Genomic DNA, 22174 nt, shown 5'->3' with positions numbered 1-22174 from the left:
GAAAATTTCGTCGAAATTTCGTCCCCGGTGAGAAAGATGTCCAACAATTTCAGCCCACTGGAAAATTGAATTTGATTTCATCCCTCGAAATTCCATGTAAAAAATTGCACCTCAAAACCATCCCCCACTGGATTTTTTATTCTTTCTCCATTGGGATTTCGATAGAAATTTTCGTCCCACTTGAGGGAAAAACTTCCACAGGGCTGTGAGACAGTGGTCTTTCAATTGTAAAATAATGGATCTGCCGTTGATATATGCAAATTTGACAGAATTTTTATTTCGAAATAAACTTAAATGAATACAGTCGAAATAATGAAAATATATACCTGAAGTTAAATTTTTTTTTATAATGTATTTTCAAACTTTAAAATATAAAATAGCGGGATCATGCAGTGTTAATATCATACACACCTGCCTTGATGACACCCAGTGACAATACCTGATCCAAAAGTGAGGCATATATGTACAAAACAATTGAAGTTTGTCAAATGTTAAATATTCTCTCGAAGAAAAGTTTTCTTCGTTCCAAGAGAAAAGTTTTCTTCGTTCCAAGAGAAAAGTTTTCTTCGTTCCAAGAGAAAAGTTTGTTTCCAAAATTCTAATACTATCAGGTCTCTAATAAACTTGCCTCTCCCTCAAAGTTATTTGTCAAAATTTGAAATATGTACAACTTCCCAACCCTACTTTACCTAAAAGTAAGAAGTCAAAATACTATTAATTTCACGGTTTTTAAACAAATCCGCGAAATTAAATTCCACGAAACACAAATATTCTTAGGATTTTGAAAATCACCTCTAAAATGGGTCTTTTGAAGTGCATTATTTGTTCTATCTCACAGGATTAAAAGTTCCGAGTTATACTGGTTGAAAGTGCATTCTTCAGATGGGAGCATTAAATTTCAAACTGCACATGATATGATGCTCTTAGTGAAAATAAAAATACACTTATCACATAGATTTATAAAGCCCGAAAGGCTAGATGGCGTACTTTAGCTGAAAAGTGTGCCGTGATTAGGTAGGAAATCCTACCTAGGTCACGTGACATTACAATATAATTTCAGCGCTTGACCAATCAGAAGCTTCGCGGTTTTTCGAAAACAATAGCAACAATATTTTTTCCGATATTCACTTTTTTTTTACCAGCGATGGTATAAAGCACGACATCTAGCGCTTCGGGATTTATAAATGTATGGTTGATAATAACTGCTTGGTGGTCGGTATATTGAGATTTCAAAGCGATACTTGAGATTAATCCTTACGATTATCAAGATAACTTTTTTTAATTCAAAATCTTGGTGAAAAAGTGAAAAAAGATAATCCAAAAAGTAAAAAATTCGACAAAGAACAGAGAGAAAACAAATTTCATAAAAGTACTCCGGAGCATACGTTATTGTAAAAGATACTTAAAATAGTAAATATTCTTTCAATGAATTTGGTAATTTCAACTGGTTTATATGACAACCACGAACTAATTTTAGGAATTGAATTCTAGCAATCTTTTTCAACTTAAGATGCTTTGGCAATTGCCAGATTCGATAGTCAGCATCACCATAAGACACTAAAAGTTCTTCAGACGTCCATGAAAAATCACAGTGTATTGCAGATGCCACTGTATCATGTTCAAGTTTAAAAAGTTGATTATATTGGTGTTTATCTACTGAATAAATGAACACGTCTCCTTCAGGGCCAGTACAGAGGGATAGTAGATCTCTACTTTGAGAAAAGGTGATGTAATTGATGATGTAATCTCTTGGTAATTCAATGACTGATTGAATCATATCCCATGATTGTGATTTGGAGCTACAATCCAGTGAATAACATTCGTTTTTCATTGCAAATACTAATGTAGCGTTCAATGTTGGATGTAAGGTAAGTTGTTTGACCATTCGATCGCCACCTGGTGGTAGGTACACTTGCCAGACCTGATGTTTTCTTTGAATATCAACAGTGAAAATGAAACCATTTTGCATCAATAAAGTAATGCATTGCCCGTTAGATGAAAACTCATAATCAATCACTTGAAGGCGATTCGATGCACCAAAATCAGATGAAGAAAAATAATCATTTGGTTCCAACGTCCAGTTATATTTCAAATACATTTCATCCTTGGTCCATCTTTTGAGGGCTACTTTCCAAAACACTAAAGTATCATTAGTATGTACATTTCGCCTGGCAGTAACTGCATATAAGTCACCTATAGCCAACATACAAACATCATTCTGGGTTACAAAACCTTCACCTTTACAAGGCAACACAAAAGTCTCAACCGATGCATCTTTCCCATCTTCCAAACGGTCTTTTTCAAGCATTTTAATACATTTCAATCCATCGATTGTCTTGGCTTTCAGTACAGTAAAAAAACGTTGACATTTAGAAAATCGTGGTAAAGGAAGTGGTGTGTTATCAATAAATACAGTGACAGGGTATATCAAATCACCCATGATCCTTTTGCAATATGTATCCATATCCATATTTTCCCAATCATCAGATTCTTCTTCTGGCTCTTCACTTTCACTTTCGTTTTCCTCATCGAAACTGTCTTCTTCATCGGTATTATCAATATCACCAATACCATTATAATTCATTTCATCAACGTAGGATTTGTTTGAAAGTTCCTGTTCATTGGAATTGTTTCCGGGAGAATCTCCAATTTCCTGGTCACCAGGTTTAACTTTGTTGGAAACATTAAGTTGTTTATAGTTTTTACCATTACATCTGCAATTAACTACATTTATCTCATCATCAGATTCATATTTGGCTTCACCATTACTGAAACAAATCCGCCTTTTCTTAGCAGTTGTACTCTGTTCATAGTCAATGTTATCATTTTTACCAAAACAACCCATTTCAATGATGTCAGAATCTCCAGAATTGGATTCAGAAGCATTGGCATCCAAATCTCTCTGATAAATATCACAGGATACACTACTGAAAATTTTACCAGAATCGACATCATACGTATCTAAATTGATACCGTTAATAAATCTAGATGCAGTATCTTTTCTTTCGGTTTTCTTAGTTTCAGTGTCCACATTTTCATCAGAACTACTATCTGAATCTAACAATTGACATTCAATATCATCATTCAAACCAATCCCAAGAGAAACACCACCACCACTCCTATATCCATCTGTTGGATAATTGTCAATGTCATTTGATTTATCACCAAAGCTGTTAAGTTCTTTAATTTCACCAACAAATTCATCAAATTCATCATCATCCCCTACACCAGAAGAGCAAACTGTTTCTTCTTCTACAGTACTCCAGGAATCGCCATCAGAAACTACTTCAATGGCCTTGGGATTCGCGGCTGCTTGTTCCTCATCTCTTTTCATTATTGCCTGAACAATGGGGTTCAGTTTCCAAGCATCTTCATCAACCTTCTTCTCCTTTTTACGTTTCTTAGGTTCTTCCTTTATACCATCATATTCATAAAAAGCAGCCACAGATTCGAATCCTGTTGAATTACTAGCATTGTATGATGATACTTGCTCCTCCAGGGCAAAACACACATTATAGATGTTAGAGTTATTAGATGAGAATGAGCAGGTAAAAGCAGTCAATGGTCCATGGTCGAAACCCCAAAAATCTCTGGAATAATTATTGTATCGATTATCGTACCAATTAACATAATGATTATCATGAATGATACATGAGGGTAGGTTGGCTTCCGAAGGGTGTCGGTGGAATGATTTCCGTCTCCCAAAATGATTTCCTAAACGACAGAGCATCATATTTAAAAAGCTTCATCAGAAAAATTTGTTTTCGCCACATTGAAAGGTAAAGACATACATAAAGTTCTTGCAGAGTGTATATATACTTTTAGTAAGTCTGCAAAGAGTCACGTAGAGAATTTCCCTACTGTCCACTGTCTCAGTTCAAACCTAAAGTGATTTTGTGGTCGTCAGAGATAAATCGATTTAGCCAGCCAGAGTGCAGTATGCAGTGTGCTGATGAGTCCCAATAAGGACGAAATGTATACAACTGCTCTGCCACACAAATCTTCTGAGTGAATAAAATTCTTATTTCTTCACACATATATAAATTTTGGATCCCTTCGGGACAACTCAAATTAAACTTACCAAACATAATCTTTATAGTTGTAGTATTTTTCAAGTCTTTTTATTCGAAAAAAATCTTCAATATTTTTCTGAAACAAAAACGAAAGTTTTTAAAGATCTCTATTAAAAAATTAATTTTCAAAGGAGACGTATAAAGTGAGCATTTCCTAATATTTTCAGGGTGGTTATTGAAGGTTTCAAGTTAAAGAGGGGTTTTTTCTCCTTATATTAGACATGAATATTCGTTTCCATCCCCCCAGGAACATGAGATTTCATTTTCACCAATGTTTACCCTAATTTCTTAGGCTGAGAATTTAGCTCCTGATTCGTTTTTGCTATACTGTTGTTGATTGAAGATACATACACGCCCCTTCTTTCTCAAAATATAACGGTTTGGTCTAAAAAGCAGGGTAGCCAATCGGCTACCCCAATTGAGCTAGGTTGTGGGATACCCCTTTTTTGCCCAAATATCTGAAGCCTATTGCTTTAATTTGTGAGAATACAATACAACCTTTTAACAGTCATTAAAAGAAAAAAAGGTTTAAATTTGCTCCGTAGCTTTAGTTACTGTAGTAATTTTTGTAAAAAGTACTAAAATCAACTTCTGTTTACTGAGTGCTGTCGCCATCTTGTCTTCCTTCCTCTCACATTTTGAAAAATTACAGACCCGACCATTTTTATGGTGAAAAGTAGAGAACATTTTTGGATCCCTGACATTCTAACAGAGACTCAAAATGAAAATCAGAACAATGGGTAATCTTAACATCAAAGGATAATTATAAGGTAAATTAATTATACCTAATTATATCTAAAGTCTATCCAGATATAATTGGCAGTGGAAACAAGAATGCCTGTAACTTTTGATAGTCAAAAATAATCGCGAAAATTTCTTTCACTTGTTTTAGAGAATCAAAAGCGCTATATTTGAATGTATTTTTGGTTGGTTCGCAATTTTTAGCGGTTAAATTTGCGATTACAAAAATTAAGCGTTTTTTCTACTTATGTTATAACCTTCATTTTTACACCAGCGGTATTTCAACCTTAGGTTAATAAGAAGGTAGTCAAATTTCAAGGCAAACCGAAAAGTCCTTCGGAAGATATGGGACCCGAAATACCTCTTGGTAGCACTTTTCTGTGAAACATCAACTCTCCAAATTTTGAACAAAATCGGGAGTAGTGATGATAAAACAGATTTTCGAACATAACACATTTTACGATCTCTTTAATGACCTCATAGCCAAACTGTACTTAGTGTTTTGGGAATTAGCAAAGTTCTTTAATTATTTAAAAATAACAAAGGCAATATATAAGTTCAATATGTTTATCGCCTCAATAAAAACAATCAAATTGTAATTTCCACTTTGTTTCGAAATGATCAATGATACCAATAATACCAATGCAGCAACACTTAGCAACACTTAACAACTTTTAATTCCACTGTTCAAAAAAAGATGGCATAACCCCTGTTTTCAGTAAAAAGTTGGAGATTTGATATTTCACAGAAAAGTGCTACCAAGGGGTATTTCGGGTCCCACATCTTCCGAAGAACTTTTCTATTTGCCTTGAAATTTGACAACCTTCTTAACCTAAGGTAGTGTAAAAATGAGCATTATAGCATTGCAGCTTGAAAGACACTCTGACCTGCAGGAAGTGCCACCGAGATGTTCATTATAACTGTTTCCAGCTACCAATCTACCAAATACAGATTTGCTTAACGTTTAAATCTAGAAGTTTCCAGTGTCAAAGTTGTGTTAAGATCTTACCAGAGCTGATGGAACGAGTTGAAACATGCAGAAACACCAAAATCGAAGGACTTCAAAAGGATATTAAAGCATGTGAAAACATCATGAAAGTACAAAATGAAAAAATCTCCAAACTGAAATCAAAAGACGTCAACGTTATTACAAAAGAAATCAAAGAAAGCCTCGAAGCAAAGATGAGCATACTCGAGAAGAAGATAGAAACAAAGATCGAGAACATCATAATCGAAAAGAAGCAAGAGCTGAAAGAGGTTAGTTATGCTAAAGCTGTATCCAAACAGGTGAATAAACAATCAAATAAGGTGGAGAAAATAACTCGAAGTGAAACAGTCGGCAAACAATGATCCACAGCATGCAACCTAATTTTCCATGGAATCAAAGAACATTTGGAGGATCCCGAGTGGGTATCAAGAACATAAAAATCGTAAACACACAGAGGATGAGGAGTATTCACGGAAGAGAGAGAGGAGGAAGGGAGGTATCGACCAATCAAGGTAGTGTTCGAAAATGAAGAAGACAAGAACAAAGTCTTGAGAACCATCACGACATACAAAGGCCCTCCTACATCCTATCGAGCAACAGAAGACCTCACAATTTTGAAACGATTGACGATCAAAGAATTTTGCAAGAGAGCACGCGAGCTCAATGCTCAAATGAAAGTCAGGGGAAGCCCCAGAACAAAAATGTACCTAAAGAAAATTATAACAACTTTTAAGCGTTTGTAAAAAAGATAGGTTCTTAGAGGCCCACGGCGCGCCTTGAACCTCAATCCTTTAATAAATAAATAAATAAATAAATAGCATAAGTAGAAAAAAGCTCAATTTTTGCAATCACAAATTTAACCGCTAAAAATAGCGAATTTCTCAACCAAAAATACATTCAAATATGGCGCTTTTGATTGTCTAATACAAGCAAAAAAACATTTTCCAATTGTGTTTGACTATCAAAAGTTACAGACATTCTGTAAGCTTTTTTTCTACTTATGCTATTTATTTATTTATTTATTAAAGGATTGAGGTTCAAGGCGCGCCGTGGGCCTCTAAGAACCTATCTTTTTTACAAACGCTTGTTGTTTCCACTGCCAATTATATCTGGATAGACTTTAATTAATAGGTGTAAGCCTTACACCTACGGTAACTCTGGGATTCACACCTTGTAAGGAAATTACATTTGATAATTTTATGTATTGAGAAGGTTTAAGTTCAAATAGTGGAGAAAACAAGCTCTGACCATGTGTTAAGTTAAATTTTTGAATATCTACATTAGCAAAAATCTGTGACGAGACGTACTCGATTTTAAATTTGGCTTTCTAAATTCTTATTAATTTTATATAAAAGTATTATATACCCTATAATGGAAGTATATAATTTGAAATTTTCTGAAAGATTCTGGAATCAAATTTGAGTTATAAATGAAAATGTGTGAAGGATGGGGCGCTTTTGTTTTTTCAAAGCAAAATTTGGTGTTCAAAGCTTCTTAGACAAAAAAATTAATTTTCTGTGATGGTTACTAGTGGCCGCCTATAGCAGTGCCTATAGAGTAAGAGCAAGGCCTAAAAGAAAAAGCCTGTAGCTGACTACCGTGAAGTCGGGTAACTTGCATCACTGGAGGCTAACATGCATAGCCCTCAAATGACTGACCAACCAAAGCAGCAAAATGTCAAAACAAATGAACTACGCAGCTGCGCTCGCAGCTCTACTCTACCATTTTTGTTTAGATTTAACTTTGTATTTCAAGGACCAGCCAGGTCATTCATTTGAGGGCTATGCATGTTAGCCTCCACTGATGCAAGTTACCTGACTTCACGGTATTGTGTACACTAAAAAAACCAACTTCTCTAAGGAAACACAGGCAAAAACGGGTTTGTTTACCTCTAGAGACCAAATGTAATATATTTTGTATATTTCTTATCTTTAGAGTCAGGGTCAATCAATTAAATACAAAGAATAACATAAATAAACACCACTTGGTCATATTATTCTTGGCGACGAAGATGGGATTTATTGTTGTGGATGGCCACAAGACGAGTCTAGGCGCAATTCTAGCACAAGGTCTATCTTTAGAAGAAGCGAAACCAGTTGCTCTAGCCTCAAGGACAACTAATGATTCTGAAAAACACTGTCCTCAGTTGGATTTAGAAGCTGCTAGCCTTGACTTTGGACTCAGACGGTTCCGTGAATATGTTGTAGGTTTGCCTGCCCTTATCAAGGTGAGCACTGATCACAAGCCCTTGGTCCACATATTCAATGGAAAGCGTTCTGGTTCAAATTGAATCATCAAGACAAACCGTTTTTTTGTTGAATACCAGAAAGGGTCTCTTAACCAAGTAGACATGAGTCATCATGCGAGAAAGCTTTCCAGTCTTCCAATTGGCCAGAGAGAAGAATACAATGACCTCAATAAACCTTCTATACATACTCCATATGACACAAGTTGTTGATCACATTTCACTAGCGAGAATCTCTCAGGAAACCGCTGATGATAAAACACTCAGTCAGATTCAAAAAAATCTCCGGAAGGGCTATCAATCAATCCCTAAGAACGTCTCCAAAGAGGTTCAAAGATTTGGACCTATCATGTCCGAACTAACCGTTATGGCGAACGGAATAACACTCAAGGATGATAGAATTGTTCTTCCAGAATCACTACACAAACTAGCTATTGAACTAGCACTTAGGGATCTCACCCAGGACAAAGTGGAATTGAAAGGACACTTAGGTTCCATTTTTTCTTCCATGGAATGTACGATAAGGTGAAAAGTTTTGTCAGTTCTTGCAATGATTGTGCATTGTTTGTTGATAAAAAGACAAAGGAACCTATAACCAGTCACAGGGTACCTGAAAACTCTTGGGACACAGTGGCCGTAGAACTCTTTGGTCCCATGCCATCATCCAAGCATGTTGTGTTGTTCAAGATCTGGGATTAAGATACCCAGCATCAAAGCTCGTAGCCTCAACTAAAGCTGAAAAAGTTATCCCTGCACTAGCAGAGATCTATGATGAATATGGATATCCTGAAAATCAGATATCTGACAATGGTCCTCCTTTCAATAGCAGAAAAATGGAGGAGTTTACTAAAAGCCATGGTGTTGCAACAAGGTTCTCATCCGCTCATTTTCCTAGTCAAATCCAGCTGAGACATACATTAAAACCGTGGGAAAATCAATGAAGATAAATCATCACTCAAAAACGAATGAAGCAGAGATCTTACAGGAAACGCTCAAAACATACCGACAGACCCCTCACCTAGCCTGGGAATCCAAGCTCATAATCTTAGAAAAAACAAAAAATACCTCACTTCACAAAGTTCTAAGATTATAGAGCTTGGTGCAGGTAGATTAGTCTGATACAGAATGCTATAAACAGTCTGTGTGTGAGCTCTTGTTGACAGACTTTCCGAACTTTGGAAACCCAGCCAAACACACATAATCAACTTACCATAAAAACTCTTTCACAAGCTCTTAAAGACTTTCAAAACTACTAAAAACCACATCAAAACATCAGCCACATGTATTTAGAGTTCCAGTCAACAGCCATTTTGTTTCGAAATGAATCTATGTTTTCATTTTCATTTGTTTTCCTTTTTTTTACAGAGTCAGCTTTTTCCATAAATTATGCACGCGCATCAAAATTATCAAAATGTGCGCGAAAGTACTGCTAAGTAATATGCCTAAAGCTGGCCAATCAGGCCGAACCTGCATTGCAGGGAAAAATCTTCCTGCAGGCGAGTTACCTGCGCCAAGCGTTAAACAAGCAGCAAAAATATCATAAACTAGGCTGTGAACAAAGTTTAATGCTTGGATTCCCAGGGACGGACAGAAAGACAAATTTCCAAGAAAGGCTTTGACTGAAAATGACATAAAAAAAGCACGGGCACTAGACAAAGAAAAGAAAATTCAACATGAAGAGGTTATCAATGCCTCAAAATACCGAAAACCCTCTGATATCATGCAAGGGGACTTGGCATTAGTTCGATATTATACAAGGAGATCTAAATTTAGGGGCACCGGTAGGGTTGGGAGTGTCACCTATATATAAGAGGTTTGTCCGTTCTATTTAATTTGTTATGAATTGCAGGTTTCTGCTGTGCGGCGATGGCTCAACGGATAGAGCGCTGGCTTCCGAATCCGAAGGTCTTTTTTTGGTGGTGGTTCGAATCCCACTCGGTGCGAAAATTAGATCGGTCGGTTAGAAGGGAAAATGGGCCGTCGCGCTCTGAGCATTTAGCGAAATGTAGTGAAAGTTATCGTGACATGTCAGTTACATCAATATGCCTTCTTACCTGTCTTTAAAAATATAAATAAAAGTAATCACGGAAAAGGACGCGAAAAAAAAAAGACATAAGTGTGAGAACAGAGTAATCAAACTCATTAGAAAAAGTACCATTAGAAGTCATAAAAAATCAACCTGAATAAATGCAATTGAAATTCCAGAGAACTTCATAATTCCCAAAACAACATTATATTACTATGTCAAACTCCCATCATATAAAATTTTACAATTACGTCAGAGTAGACTATGCTCGCCACCGAAGAGGTTTATTTGAAAAGGGTAATTATATTTTATTGTTCGCTTCTTTTTCGCCGGGCTGGAAAAGTATGAATTTCTTTGTACATATTTTACCTATCCCAAATATTTAGGAGGATGAGTTTTTAAACGAATTGTCAAGTTGAAACGAACGATAAATGTATCAAGGTCTGTTTTATTTACCCCCTGGTGACTTAACAAAAGAGACTTAACTCGATGTTACAATCCAACTATTGAAAGTTTGTCTCGGCCTTTTTATAATGAGCGAGACATACGTTCTCTGATTACGCAATTTTCATATTGATATTTTTGAGGCATTTTGATGTAACTGCATGTTATGACAGAAAGTATGATTGATAAACTTGGTGGAGTTATCAAAACAAATTTGCTGTCAAAGAGATTTAACAGTAAGTGAAAATACAGGCCAGATATCAACAAGTCCCATGTTGCGTACACTCGTCCCAAGTTGGAGCAGTTGACGGTACAAAGAATAACATAAATAAACACCACTTGGTCATATTATTCTTAAATGGTCATCAAAATAATGGGTGCACATCTGTTTAGAGAATTATGGAAAAGGTGTATTGTAGACTTTTCAAGTTCAGGGCAGGCAGTGTCTTGGCTGGAAAGGGTTTGTGTGTGCGCGTTCTCCCAAAGAGTTTTTCCCTAATTTTCTGAAAAAGACTTTATTAGCCAGTCTGGAAAGAAGGGAAATGTTACGCCGGAGCTGCGCCAACTTAACTGGAAAAAGTTGAAGGCAGCAGATCTCAAATCTCAAATCTACATCGGAGATATCCGGCGTCCAAGCCGCAATTTCCAGAATAGTTTATTAGTTAACAGTGATTTATTGAAAATTACATCCTACAGTCCAATCAAGCTTCTTTTTTGAGGAATTTTGCTGAATTCGTCGGACATCGGAGTGTAATAGACCTTTTTTCAAAGAGGACGTCCTGTTGAATAATTATGTAGTCCAGCCATAAAAACAATATAGATAGAGCCATGCATAATTACTGTATCATGCATATTGTAATAATTATGCATGGTTTTATCATTGTTTTTCTGCTGGACTACATAATTATTCAACAGGGTGGCCTCTTTGAAAAAAGGTCTATGATGACCATATCCATGCCATGTCTGAGGCCCAGTTTTTTTCATGCATCTGGCATTTTTGGACAGGCTATATAGTTACTTTTTCACATCTTACCTGATTTTGAAAAGTAAAGTTAATTTTCTGACAACTATCAACACACACATCCTGCATTTTGTTTTTTTCATTCACATTCAGCTACCATTTTGATTTGAAAGTGAAAGTACATAAGATATTTTGGCGCGAAAAGAACAAGAACCGCAAAGATGCGGATATAGTATCCAAATCATCAGAATTTTGCCTGGCTTCTGTTATGCTGTTACCTTTGAGTATCACAGCTCCCGGGCACAGCTCCAAGCCCTCCAATTAATTTGGAGCTAAACCTTAGCTTAGGTTAATTCCAAGTCGAATGAAGTACATCCCGCCACCGTGCCGAGGCGGTTAAGAAATAGTATATTTCGGCTGCCGGTTGTTCTTCCCTTGCCTATATATATTCTAGTGTCAAGCCCTCTTCAAACTGAGCCTGTATTGATTGCGACTTTAATCTTTCCCTCCCACCCTCTCCCTGCTTGCCCCTTGTAGTTTCGGTTCTGCTCTCTGCTTCTTCTTTTTTTTCTCTTTTAGTTATATATCAACTGCGTTCTCATCAGAGCATGGTGACTGCTGCTGCGACGGATCCTGATCTCATGGTTTCCCCTGGGCAAGGCTGTGTTAACCAGAGATTAGGTCATTTGGGATGCATCATGATACGTTTAGTGTTGGGTTACTACGTAACCTTGGCAAGTCAGTAGGCAGTTACTTAGATACATCCCCTAAGGTGAAGGATCCAGTTAGATCTGGATTAGGTTCGCACACTGTATTCCCAACGGTGTTAAGGTTCGCCAGGGCAACCTCCCTGTTTATATTAACCTCCGTCATCAAAACGGGGCTAGGGGGCGACACCTGTCATCAAAACAGGCTAGGAAAACAGGACACCCGTCGTCAAAACGGGTTAGGCTCTCAGTTATATATATCTTGATGCATCCCCAATGTCATCCCAAGTTCTATTATACATTTTCGGCATTCTTGTTTACGTTTCGAAATATACTGTTTCATCACCGCACAATTACGTTTCTTTAACTTCTTGTTTGCTCATATCCTTTGGTACCTAGATCAGTCCATTTCGACCACTTTCAAAAACCTCTCGTACCTTTTCTACTTTGGCTGCTTATCTTATTTCCTCAACCTCCTAGGGCCTCATACTTTATCTAATCTGAGACGTGGGAATTAAACTCAGGATATATGGCACTATGGTATTGTTGCTAATACTTGTCAGGTTTAACCATACGACATATGAGGAGGATAAACCGAACAAAAGTTACCATTATCTGCATTATGTAATTAGGAATCGATTAAAGACATTAAAGTAACTTTGAGTTTAGAGAATTGAAAACCTATTAATCAGTATTAATGTAATGTAGGCATTTTTTTTTTACGAGTCTGAGTTTTTATGTCTAAATTTCTAATCTTCACTATTTTGTTAGCCACTTTTTATTTTTAAATGGTTTTATATGTAGTGATAATGAACATTCATGTTTAAAAAATGCTACTTAAATATATATAATGACTCGATAATGACTATGTAACCCGGGGGGGGGGGGGGGGGGGGTACTTAGGCAAATGGAGGGTACGGTATGTGCCGCCCTTAAGGGTACCTTTTTTGGACTTCCAAAGTCCTGCTAAGGGTCGGAAAAATCAGAAAATCAAATTTCAGTCCCACTAAGTGTCGGAAAAATAGGAAAATTTCAACTTTTTACCCCTGAAAGATCGAAATTTGGTCAAAATTTATCAAATTTGTCCCGCTAAGGGTCGTAAAATTCCCAAAATTTTCCTTTGTTTCCTCCCTTTTAGTCCCGTTAAGGGTCCAAAGTTCGGTCGAGAGTATTATGCTCATATTGGCTTCGGAACGTTTCGGAGCAAGAAAATGGAGCAGTTTCGCGCCGATGAAAATAGTGGAGCGAAACCGTTTCAATAGACCTTTTCATAGATTACGTCACGAACATCACTTGCCTCGTATTCAAACAATTACCAGGGTGATTACTTCCCTTTAATGATTTTTTACGAATAGGAAGTAGTTTTAATAAAATCCGCTGGGAGTTAATCATCATGGCAATAATTTCAAAAAGAGATAAGTGATGTTCGTAACGTACTTTATGAAAAGGTCTATTCGTTTTGCTTTGTATTGTAACGTTTTCTTTTTTGATGTTTTGAATTTTGACTTTCACACTTGTTTCGGAACCATTTCGTTTCGGAACGATACGGAACCGTGACGTCTGAGCATCGTCTTAAAGGTTTTGTTTTTAAATAAGAGTCATATCGTATGCTTGCTCATGAATTTTAGTTTACAAGCTTTTTAAACATTGAATTAACACGGATGTGTAGTGCCTCATCTCTAGATGGAGATGAAATTTTGGAAGATTTCCTTTCAGTTGGCACTAGAGAAAAATTAAAAAACAAGGAGTCTAATTCCAATGTAGCGATTTTCATTACTCGCTTTGTTATGGCAAAATCTAAATCTAAAATAATTTATTTACATCTTTTTTCAATCTTTTTTCAACTGACTAAAACATCAGTAAACTCCCATCATCATTTAATTCTGATAAATTCAAAAGATTTTGACGAAAAATACAATGTTCACTATGCAAAATCATCTGTTATCATGCATCATGTAATCTTGTATTTATTACAGATAAGGATTTATTTGTCAACCTTTGATCACATTACCAATTTATCTTGATCAAACTATTCTTAGTAGCACGTATTGTCTATATCTTCCATTCGGCATTGGTCACAATTTCTAACATCTTAAATCTGTAACCATAGCACTGCTACATACCAAACGCTATGATATCGTATGACGTCACATCTGGCTACATTACAGCATCCTTTCTATCATGACGTCATGTTGTCAGCACAGAACGCTTCTTTGGAAAGACAGTACTATTGATCCAAGATAAGAAATATTTAACATTGGCATGCACTGAATATAATCCTTTCCTTGCGCAACCTAGACCCCATGATATGGTGCCCCAAACGTACCAAATCTCTTCACCCGAGTCTGGGGACACAGCTTTGCAAACAAGAGGACTTCCAGAGTCGCCATCACACGGCCCGATGGTGCCATTCTGGTGTGCAGTGCACAACATACGGCTTGTGACAGTGTACTTGTGTTTTTGATGGAAGGTTGTATTGCATATTTTGCGATTGACCAATGGAACTTGCGCTGTTTGCATAATCTGTTATTGGAAATTGGTAAAGACAATTTAATATCATAACCACTTGTTCTTCATAAGTGTATCTTGAAGGGTCAGTTTATAACTAAGCTAAGTTAAGATCATGAAACCTTTGAAATAATATGTTACAATCAGGCTATTAGGAGCAGAATAAGCATTGTGATTCTTTTATTTAAAAAAAATACTTCTTTCTGTGTAATTAAAACTTCAGCCCTAAAAAATTCATCTAACGATAAAAACGATATATTCATAATACTTACAGCGGGTCCACTTTCTTTTTCTTTCACATTTCCCCATCCCGAAATCGTACACATGGTACCAGCGTCAAAATTCATAGTTTCATCCGGAAGACAGGCTGCCCGGACACGATCGTTGTATCGGACTTTGCCTTTGATCTGGATAAGGGCGGAATCGTAGTCAACACCCGATTGGCTGTATTTTGGATGGATAAAAACATGCTGTATTTTGAAGGATTGTTGCCAGCGGTTGACTGTGTTCAAGTCATGGACACCTACATTTGAAAGATAAGATAAATGAGAGAACCCCGCTCTAAATTAATTAACTTCTTTTTTTCTTGAAATCTTATGTTAATGACTTCTGGTTGTATTAATGCACACCAATCGACTACTCTTGGTGAAACGATTTAAACAGCATTTGACAATCGAGACAATCGAGACAACAAGGGAGTCTTCAAGTATGAAAAAGGGGAAAAGATAGAAACCAATGCTTACCGACAATGACTTCGTATTTCGAGAAATTCCTCTGATTATCAAAACAATGGGCGGCAGTCAAAACAAACTCTTGTGAGATCAAAACACCGCCACAAAAACGCCCTTTTGAATAATTCTCTCTGTTCAATACCACCTGCCACGGTGAATTTCCTGGTTTGGTGTTACGCCCTCCAATAATTTTAGTGTAGCCCGGTTTTGTACTTCCACAAGATTCAACATTTTCTATAATAAAAATAGAGTGAAACGATTGACTTAACATTAACAAATGAAAAACATGTGGGAGAATAAACTGGTACTACAGCATTGATTAAAAGCTTTTCTATCTGTTTTGCTGAAATCAAGTGATACTCGTACTAAGTTTCGGAGCTTTAAAAATTGTACAAAAGGTTTTCCAGGATATTAGATAAAACTTAGTTTGAAAATCATACTTCTGCCAGGTTCTTGGAGTATTGTGTTGGTCCTTCTGGTAGTTCTAATAGGTTGAGATGTCGTTGTTTGACCTGCATATATAAATAACCAATAAATTATCAGCTAGGAAAATTTTAAAACCGGTGAAAAATAAAGAAATCACTGTGACTTTTTGGGTGAATACATCTAATTATTGAAAAATCCAGTGGCAAATTGGCAAATTTTGCGAAATTTCTCAAAAATTCAAAAAAAATTATAACTAGTCGAATTTTAATTCTTTTTCAATTTTTTTCGTACTTCTTTCTTGAAACAAACCCTTCTTCCTCCTTTCTCGGCTAAAATAATTATGAAATGACGGATCATTCGCCAAAATCAAATTCTCCCAAAATAAGATATTTTCTTAATTCGCCAAAATGAATTCTGTAATATTGTGTACAAAAGTTAATTTTTTTAAATATTTAACTTACCTTTCTTGCATCTGTTACAGGTCAGGGGGCAGTTGACCGCTAAATAATCCTTGAAACCGGCACTATCACAGAACACTTTGTAACTTGAACAATATTGTATGGGAAGCCTGTCAGAACAACCTACGAACGAAAAAAATATAGAAATAACGAAAGAAATAAATTTACAAGAAAATCAACCTCGTTCCCTGCGCATTATCAGCTTTGATACTCACTGATAGCGCTAGATAATACCCTGGGTATTCTCTGGCTTCAATCAGTAACATAAATAAAGGCTGGGATACACGGGGACGAGGCTGCAAGAAAGTTTTCAAAATTTTACCCACTAGACAATCTTGAGGAAATCTGTTGCAGCCAGTAAAAAATGTGAGAACAGCCTTCATAGAATTTCCCCTGATGTAGAAGGACATCCTTTGAAACAGGATACCAATATTCTTTCCCGCAGAACATCGAACAAACGGAAATAATATCCTTTCAACGTCCATAGTATAAGAGGAATTTGTATGTATATTTGAAAATCACAATCCATAGACAGACCACACAGACAATCAAAATCAAATAGAATTTAAAGCAAGAAGTGAGACTAAAAATAGCCTTCAGCTTTCACTATCCAGGCTCCACAAACAGCACAGATTTATTCAGCTTTCCTGGCGAGACAAGTTATTCGAGGTTAAGGTAGGAAAAGTTGTTACTGTAGAAGGTTACATAACATTGATTTGTGTGAATTGATTTACAATCGAAGAAACAAATGATATTTTAAAAAATTCTCCTAAATCAATTTAGAATTCGCTCCGAGACCCCTTGATGATTCTAAGCGAGCTGAATTTAATGTCACTGGGGATCTGAAATTTGGATCTACCAACCGACCACCCTACTACTAGCTGTACATTGATGTCGATGAGAGTGTTTTTATCTGATATTCCGATGACGTATCGGCAGACGCCTACTTTGAAGCTCTAAAAGAGCGGGTCAATATATCCAAATATGTCCGACCTTTAGAACAAAGCGTGTCGGAGCAAATTTCTACATCGGGTACCATATAATGAGTGTTTTTTAACTTCTTTAAAAACGTTAGTTTGCTTTATAACTATAATGGCTAAGGGATGTTAGCACGGCATACTTCTTAAAATCATTGCATTAGGCCGAATGTTTTTTAACCAAAACATCTTAAATGTGACTTTTTATAACTAACTCACTTGCGTTTTTAAGCTTTCACAAATATAATTCGTGTACTGCGTAAAATCTTTCGACCAGTCATTGAGACAGTAGACCTTGTTTCATGTTCTACGTTTATTGATCAATAGATACCTAAGATACCACCAAAGAATGGGCCTGGAACGAGACAAAAGTTATCCTAAAAGTATGTTTTGCAAAGCAAAAGAATCTAAAATTTATTTAGGTTAAATAAAGGTCAAAGGCAAAACTGTCCTGGCCAATAATCTAATGTTCATAATGTTGCCACACAAACATTTAAGACAGTCGCGTCAACTATTTTCAATAATACGGAGATTAACCAAATCCTAATATTTGAACAAAAACTTTTGATAAAATTGTTATTGAACTCAAAAATGCAACAAGGAAATTCTTTTATAGGAAATAAAATGTTTTTATGATCTTATATGTAAGTAAAATATCCCTTTTGGAGCTGTGAAAAGGCATTGATTACAAAGCACAAAAGAGTGTCCATATATTGTCCATCTAATGTTCATATTGTCCAATAAACTTTGAAACAATGTGCATTTCATATTTTAGAAGATGATCGATTTTTTCACCTTAGTGAATTTTATGGATGTTCAAAGATGTGATGCATTTTAATATTTTTTCTGAGTTATGGCGATTTTTTCTTTAAAATTAAGATCAATATAAAATGCTTACAGTTAAGCAAAGGTTCTTTAATTAAAAAACAACAAGAAGAGAAAACTACCTCAAAAAGCAAATAAACAAAGTTTTTTATGTCAACCTTTCGTGACATCAAAAATATTTTCATGCGCATAAAAAACTTTCATGTCCATCTCGCGACAAACAAGTTATGACCGGCGTCCTTCCGGTATGTTCCGGTCTTCGTTCCGTAAACAAAATTCGTGATAAGTTACATCATCATCATTATCATTTCAAACGGGCTTCAATAAGAAATTTGCCTATTGCCAGATCTACTTCGATTGCAACATTGTCGACAAATACGCTACCAAAGAACAATTTTAATTAGACTAGAGTGGGTGGCAATTTTAAGTGTTTACTTAGGAAATGTCGTATGAGTGCATTCAATAATAAAAACCATATTCTTATCATAGACATACATTACGTGGAAAACTTGTCACGTTTCTTACACCCCTGTATCAGTAACCCAGACATATCCACCCTGGAAAGATTGCCAAAAACTGGTAGAATAATGAGTAAACCCGGTCAAAACAGATTCAAATCCTCCCTGAACAAAAATAAGAAATTTATCGTCTTAACCTGGTCAATAATTGCATTAATTAGGTCAAAACACTGCACCGGGTCACTGAGACAGGGGTGTTTTCATCAACATCTCACTCGCGTCCTCGCGTCCTTACGTTTTGCAAAGACCATGTTCAGATACGGTTTCGTATAGCCAGCTCCGGTATGGTTTTCGTCACAAATCGAGAGTGTTCATATTGGTTTCGAAACGTTTCGGAGCAAGAAAACGGAGATGTTCCGTTCCGATGAAAATAGTGGAGCAAAACCGTTTCAATCTGTTTTGCTTTTTAACATCTTTTTTTGACGTTTTTTTGACGTTCACACTTGTTTTGGAACGATACGGAACCGTAACGTCTGAAATGGTCTAATTCCTACTAGTGCGAAATATCAAAAAACAATGTCCATCTAAAGTCCATAAAATCCATGTATTGTTAGAGAGCCATCAAAAAGGTTGTTCGTCAATCTATGTAAAGATTTTTGCCAAACAAATCGGTAAAAACCCATTGAGTACACGTATCAAGTTGAGAAGGTTGTTTTGATCACCAATCTTTGAGTATGTATTTGTTTATGTTGGAACAGACAAAGTGTATTCAGACAGACCACTATACATTTTTATCTGAGGGGTAATCTGACTGTCGAACCGTGCTGCAAACCAGACATGAAATATATACATCCCGCCTGTCTCAATGATCCGGTGTAAATTTCCTGGGCAAATAGTGAACTAATTGTCAATGCCGAATGCTGAGAGAAATATTTGGTTGAAATTTACAATAAACAATGAGACAACCTTTTTCCTGGGCCAAGTCATGCTAATAATTGACTTCTTTGATAACAAAGCTAACTGAAATAGATATTAGACTGCTGCTTATCAATTGAATAGCCAAACTCAATGAAACCCATTTTGGTTCGATAGAAAAAAAATCTGCAATACATACTTCATTGTCTATCTCTAAGCGTTGAAAGAAAAATCGCAAAATAAAGTATATCACCAAGATGAAATTTGGTCGACAAAGCTAAAGACTAGTCAATCAGGTAGGCAGTCACTCAATAACAAGATACATACCTTCACTGTTATGCCACAGCGTGGTTGCCACCAGAAAGAAAAACAACAATTTTATGCTACCAAAGATATATGTCATTGCGTTTTTAGGAAATGCAGTAATGCTAATAAACGTAATAATCCAAAAGTAAAAATAATTTCGTTTTGAAAAATTATGTCAAATAACAATGATAACAAGTTGATGATCCGATCTGTCTGCTAATTTTGACAAGATTGAAAGTTTTGATTGATTTTCGATCCTCAGCGTAATGGACCTCCTTTTTATATCATTTCATCTTCTTATTAAAAAAAACTCTTTCGGTGACATTTATCTATCCCACCGATCACGCGTGGCGGTCAATTCTTTTAAGAGACTCAAGAAAGATACGGGCGCATGTATTTTTCCTTTATTTCGAGTATCTACCTATCAATGATGTTATTTTAATACTATATGATTGTTCTTGATGATGTAGCAGCTGATTTGATCTTTCTAAGAGGAACGTGTCGTTTATTATGATCGTTAATCCGAAGCTTAAGATTTTGATGTGGGGTATTTTTTATATTTATGTGCCTCTTCAATGACTCGATTTTTCCTCTTGATTCTTCAAAGAAAGAAAAACAAAAAACAAGTTCGGCTTAAGGACATTGAAAGTGTTTAGAGTATTAGGGAAAACAAACAAACAAGACTACTACACAAGCGTGAATGGGATGGATAATCACAAAGAGGATTAAAAGATAAGTATGTCCAAACAGAGGAATTTTGGACCTACATGTTTATTGCCAGTCACGAATGGTGCTAAAGTCTTGTAGGGTGAGGAGGGTGTTATTTTGTTCATATTTCTCCTTCATCCTACAATTTCAGGCTTTTTTGTAAAGAGTTGTATAATTCTTTTTTCCTGTTCAGAATGTTTTTCTATTACAATGACGAGTGAAAAAGAGGTTAATGAATATTTTCTATATGCCCCTCCAAAAACGGAAAAAAGTTCTTATTTTTGTTTCTAAAAGAAGAAATCACTCTATACGCCTCACGCACGATAGACCGAAAATTTCTTCAAATAAAAATGCTACTGATTTAGACTATCCTGCACTGTAATTGCGTAACAGAGCAAACGTATCAGACATCAGGGGATCTCCTTTAACCAGCCCCCTTTCACACCATGCGTCAAAGAGGAAAAATATCTTAAGCTATATTTGAAATATCGTCCAGACATTTCCTCTAAACAGGTTGAAAAACTTCGCAAATGGTTTTTATACGTTTCCTTTATCACTCTGAATTAGTTTCCAAAAATATTCATGCACTGCAAAAAATCATTTCTTAAAGAAAGTCACACATCTTATAGCAAGAAAGTTAAACTCCCAATAAGGAATTAAGTCTTAATACAAGAAAACGCCATTTCAATGTTTTTCATTTTCTTAGAATTTTCAAAAGTCGAAATACTGAATTCTTCGCTCAAGAAAAATAATCTTACTGTAAAGATTTTGTCAATATTTTTCTTATGTTAAGAAAATTACAATATTAATTTTCTTAAATTTTCTTAAAAAGGGCGAAAATCAATAGCAAGCGTATTTTTAACAATAGGCTTTTACTCCTATTAACATATTTCTTTTATCTTTCGAATAAACATTTGAAAAAATGTTTCTCTGGAAATTGACGAAAAGATAGTACCAAAATTCTATGAGAAGATATAGGTTTGTTGAGTGTAAAATTTTAATTTTCAAAAAAGCACGCGGTGCGAGAACACGTGTCTTCAAAAACCTAAAAGATAAGTATTTTTCTTTCATTGTTACTTTATCGTTTATTTATTGCTTTTTTGCCTGTAAAGCTATAACATACCACAGTTATAAGCTGATACATGTAAAGCAAATCTTTAAGCAAATTTTATTGAAGGAAATGGAAAGGAATAAGTAAGACAGCGTATTCAGGAAAATTCATGGATGTGGTCTACTCTCAAGTACTTTAAACGGTGTTGTTTGTAGTACCAGCCATAACGATTTTCGCTTTGCTGTATGAAGGTAAAAATGGGAAAGAATGAGTCAGCGTATCCCTGAAAATTCATGGATGTGGTCTACTCTCAAGTACTTTAACCAGTGCTGTTTGTAGTACCAGCCATAACGATTTTCGCTTAGCTGTATGAAGGTAAAAATGGGAAAGAATGAGACAGCGTATCCAGGAAAATTCATGGATGTGGTCTACTCTCAAGTACTTTTTAACCGGTGCTGTTTGTAGTACCAGCCATAACGATTTTCGCTTAGCTGTATGAAGGTAAAAATGGGAAAGAATGAGTCAGCGTATCCAGGAAAATTCATGGATGTGGTCTACTCTCAAGTACTTTAAACGGTGCTGTTTGTAGTACCAGCCATAACGATTTTCGCTTAGCTGTATGAAGG

The 22174-nt window shown here is 35.9% G+C and overlaps 2 protein-coding genes across 2 annotated transcripts; both read right to left on the bottom strand.

Moving 5' to 3' along the window:
• Positions 1-1296: 1296 nt before the first annotated feature.
• LOC136799570 (uncharacterized) lies at positions 1297-4150 on the bottom strand. The gene is made up of 2 exons (XM_067056293.1): positions 4082-4150; positions 1297-3714 (listed from the first exon to the last, which is right to left on the bottom strand). Exons 1-2 carry the CDS (start codon positions 4086-4088, stop codon positions 1403-1405), a joined length of 2319 nt encoding a protein of 772 aa, XP_066912394.1. The 5' UTR covers positions 4089-4150; the 3' UTR covers positions 1297-1402.
• Positions 4151-14148: 9998 nt separating this feature from the next.
• LOC136799569 (trypsin-2-like) lies at positions 14149-20192 on the bottom strand. Its single transcript, XM_067056292.1, has 6 exons — positions 19811-20192; positions 16312-16431; positions 15865-15936; positions 15437-15658; positions 14966-15216; positions 14149-14708 (listed from the first exon to the last, which is right to left on the bottom strand). Exons 1-6 carry the CDS (start codon positions 19884-19886, stop codon positions 14373-14375), a joined length of 1077 nt encoding a protein of 358 aa, XP_066912393.1. The 5' UTR covers positions 19887-20192; the 3' UTR covers positions 14149-14372.
• Positions 20193-22174: the final 1982 nt, after the last annotated feature.

Source organism: Clytia hemisphaerica, unplaced genomic scaffold, assembly GCF_902728285.1.
Source record: "Clytia hemisphaerica strain Z4C2 unplaced genomic scaffold, Clytia hemisphaerica genome assembly, whole genome shotgun sequence".
Lineage (NCBI taxonomy): Eukaryota > Metazoa > Cnidaria > Hydrozoa > Leptothecata > Clytiidae > Clytia > Clytia hemisphaerica.
The sequence above is the reverse complement of the archived record's forward strand: the minus strand, read 5'-3'. Positions and strand labels throughout refer to the sequence as shown.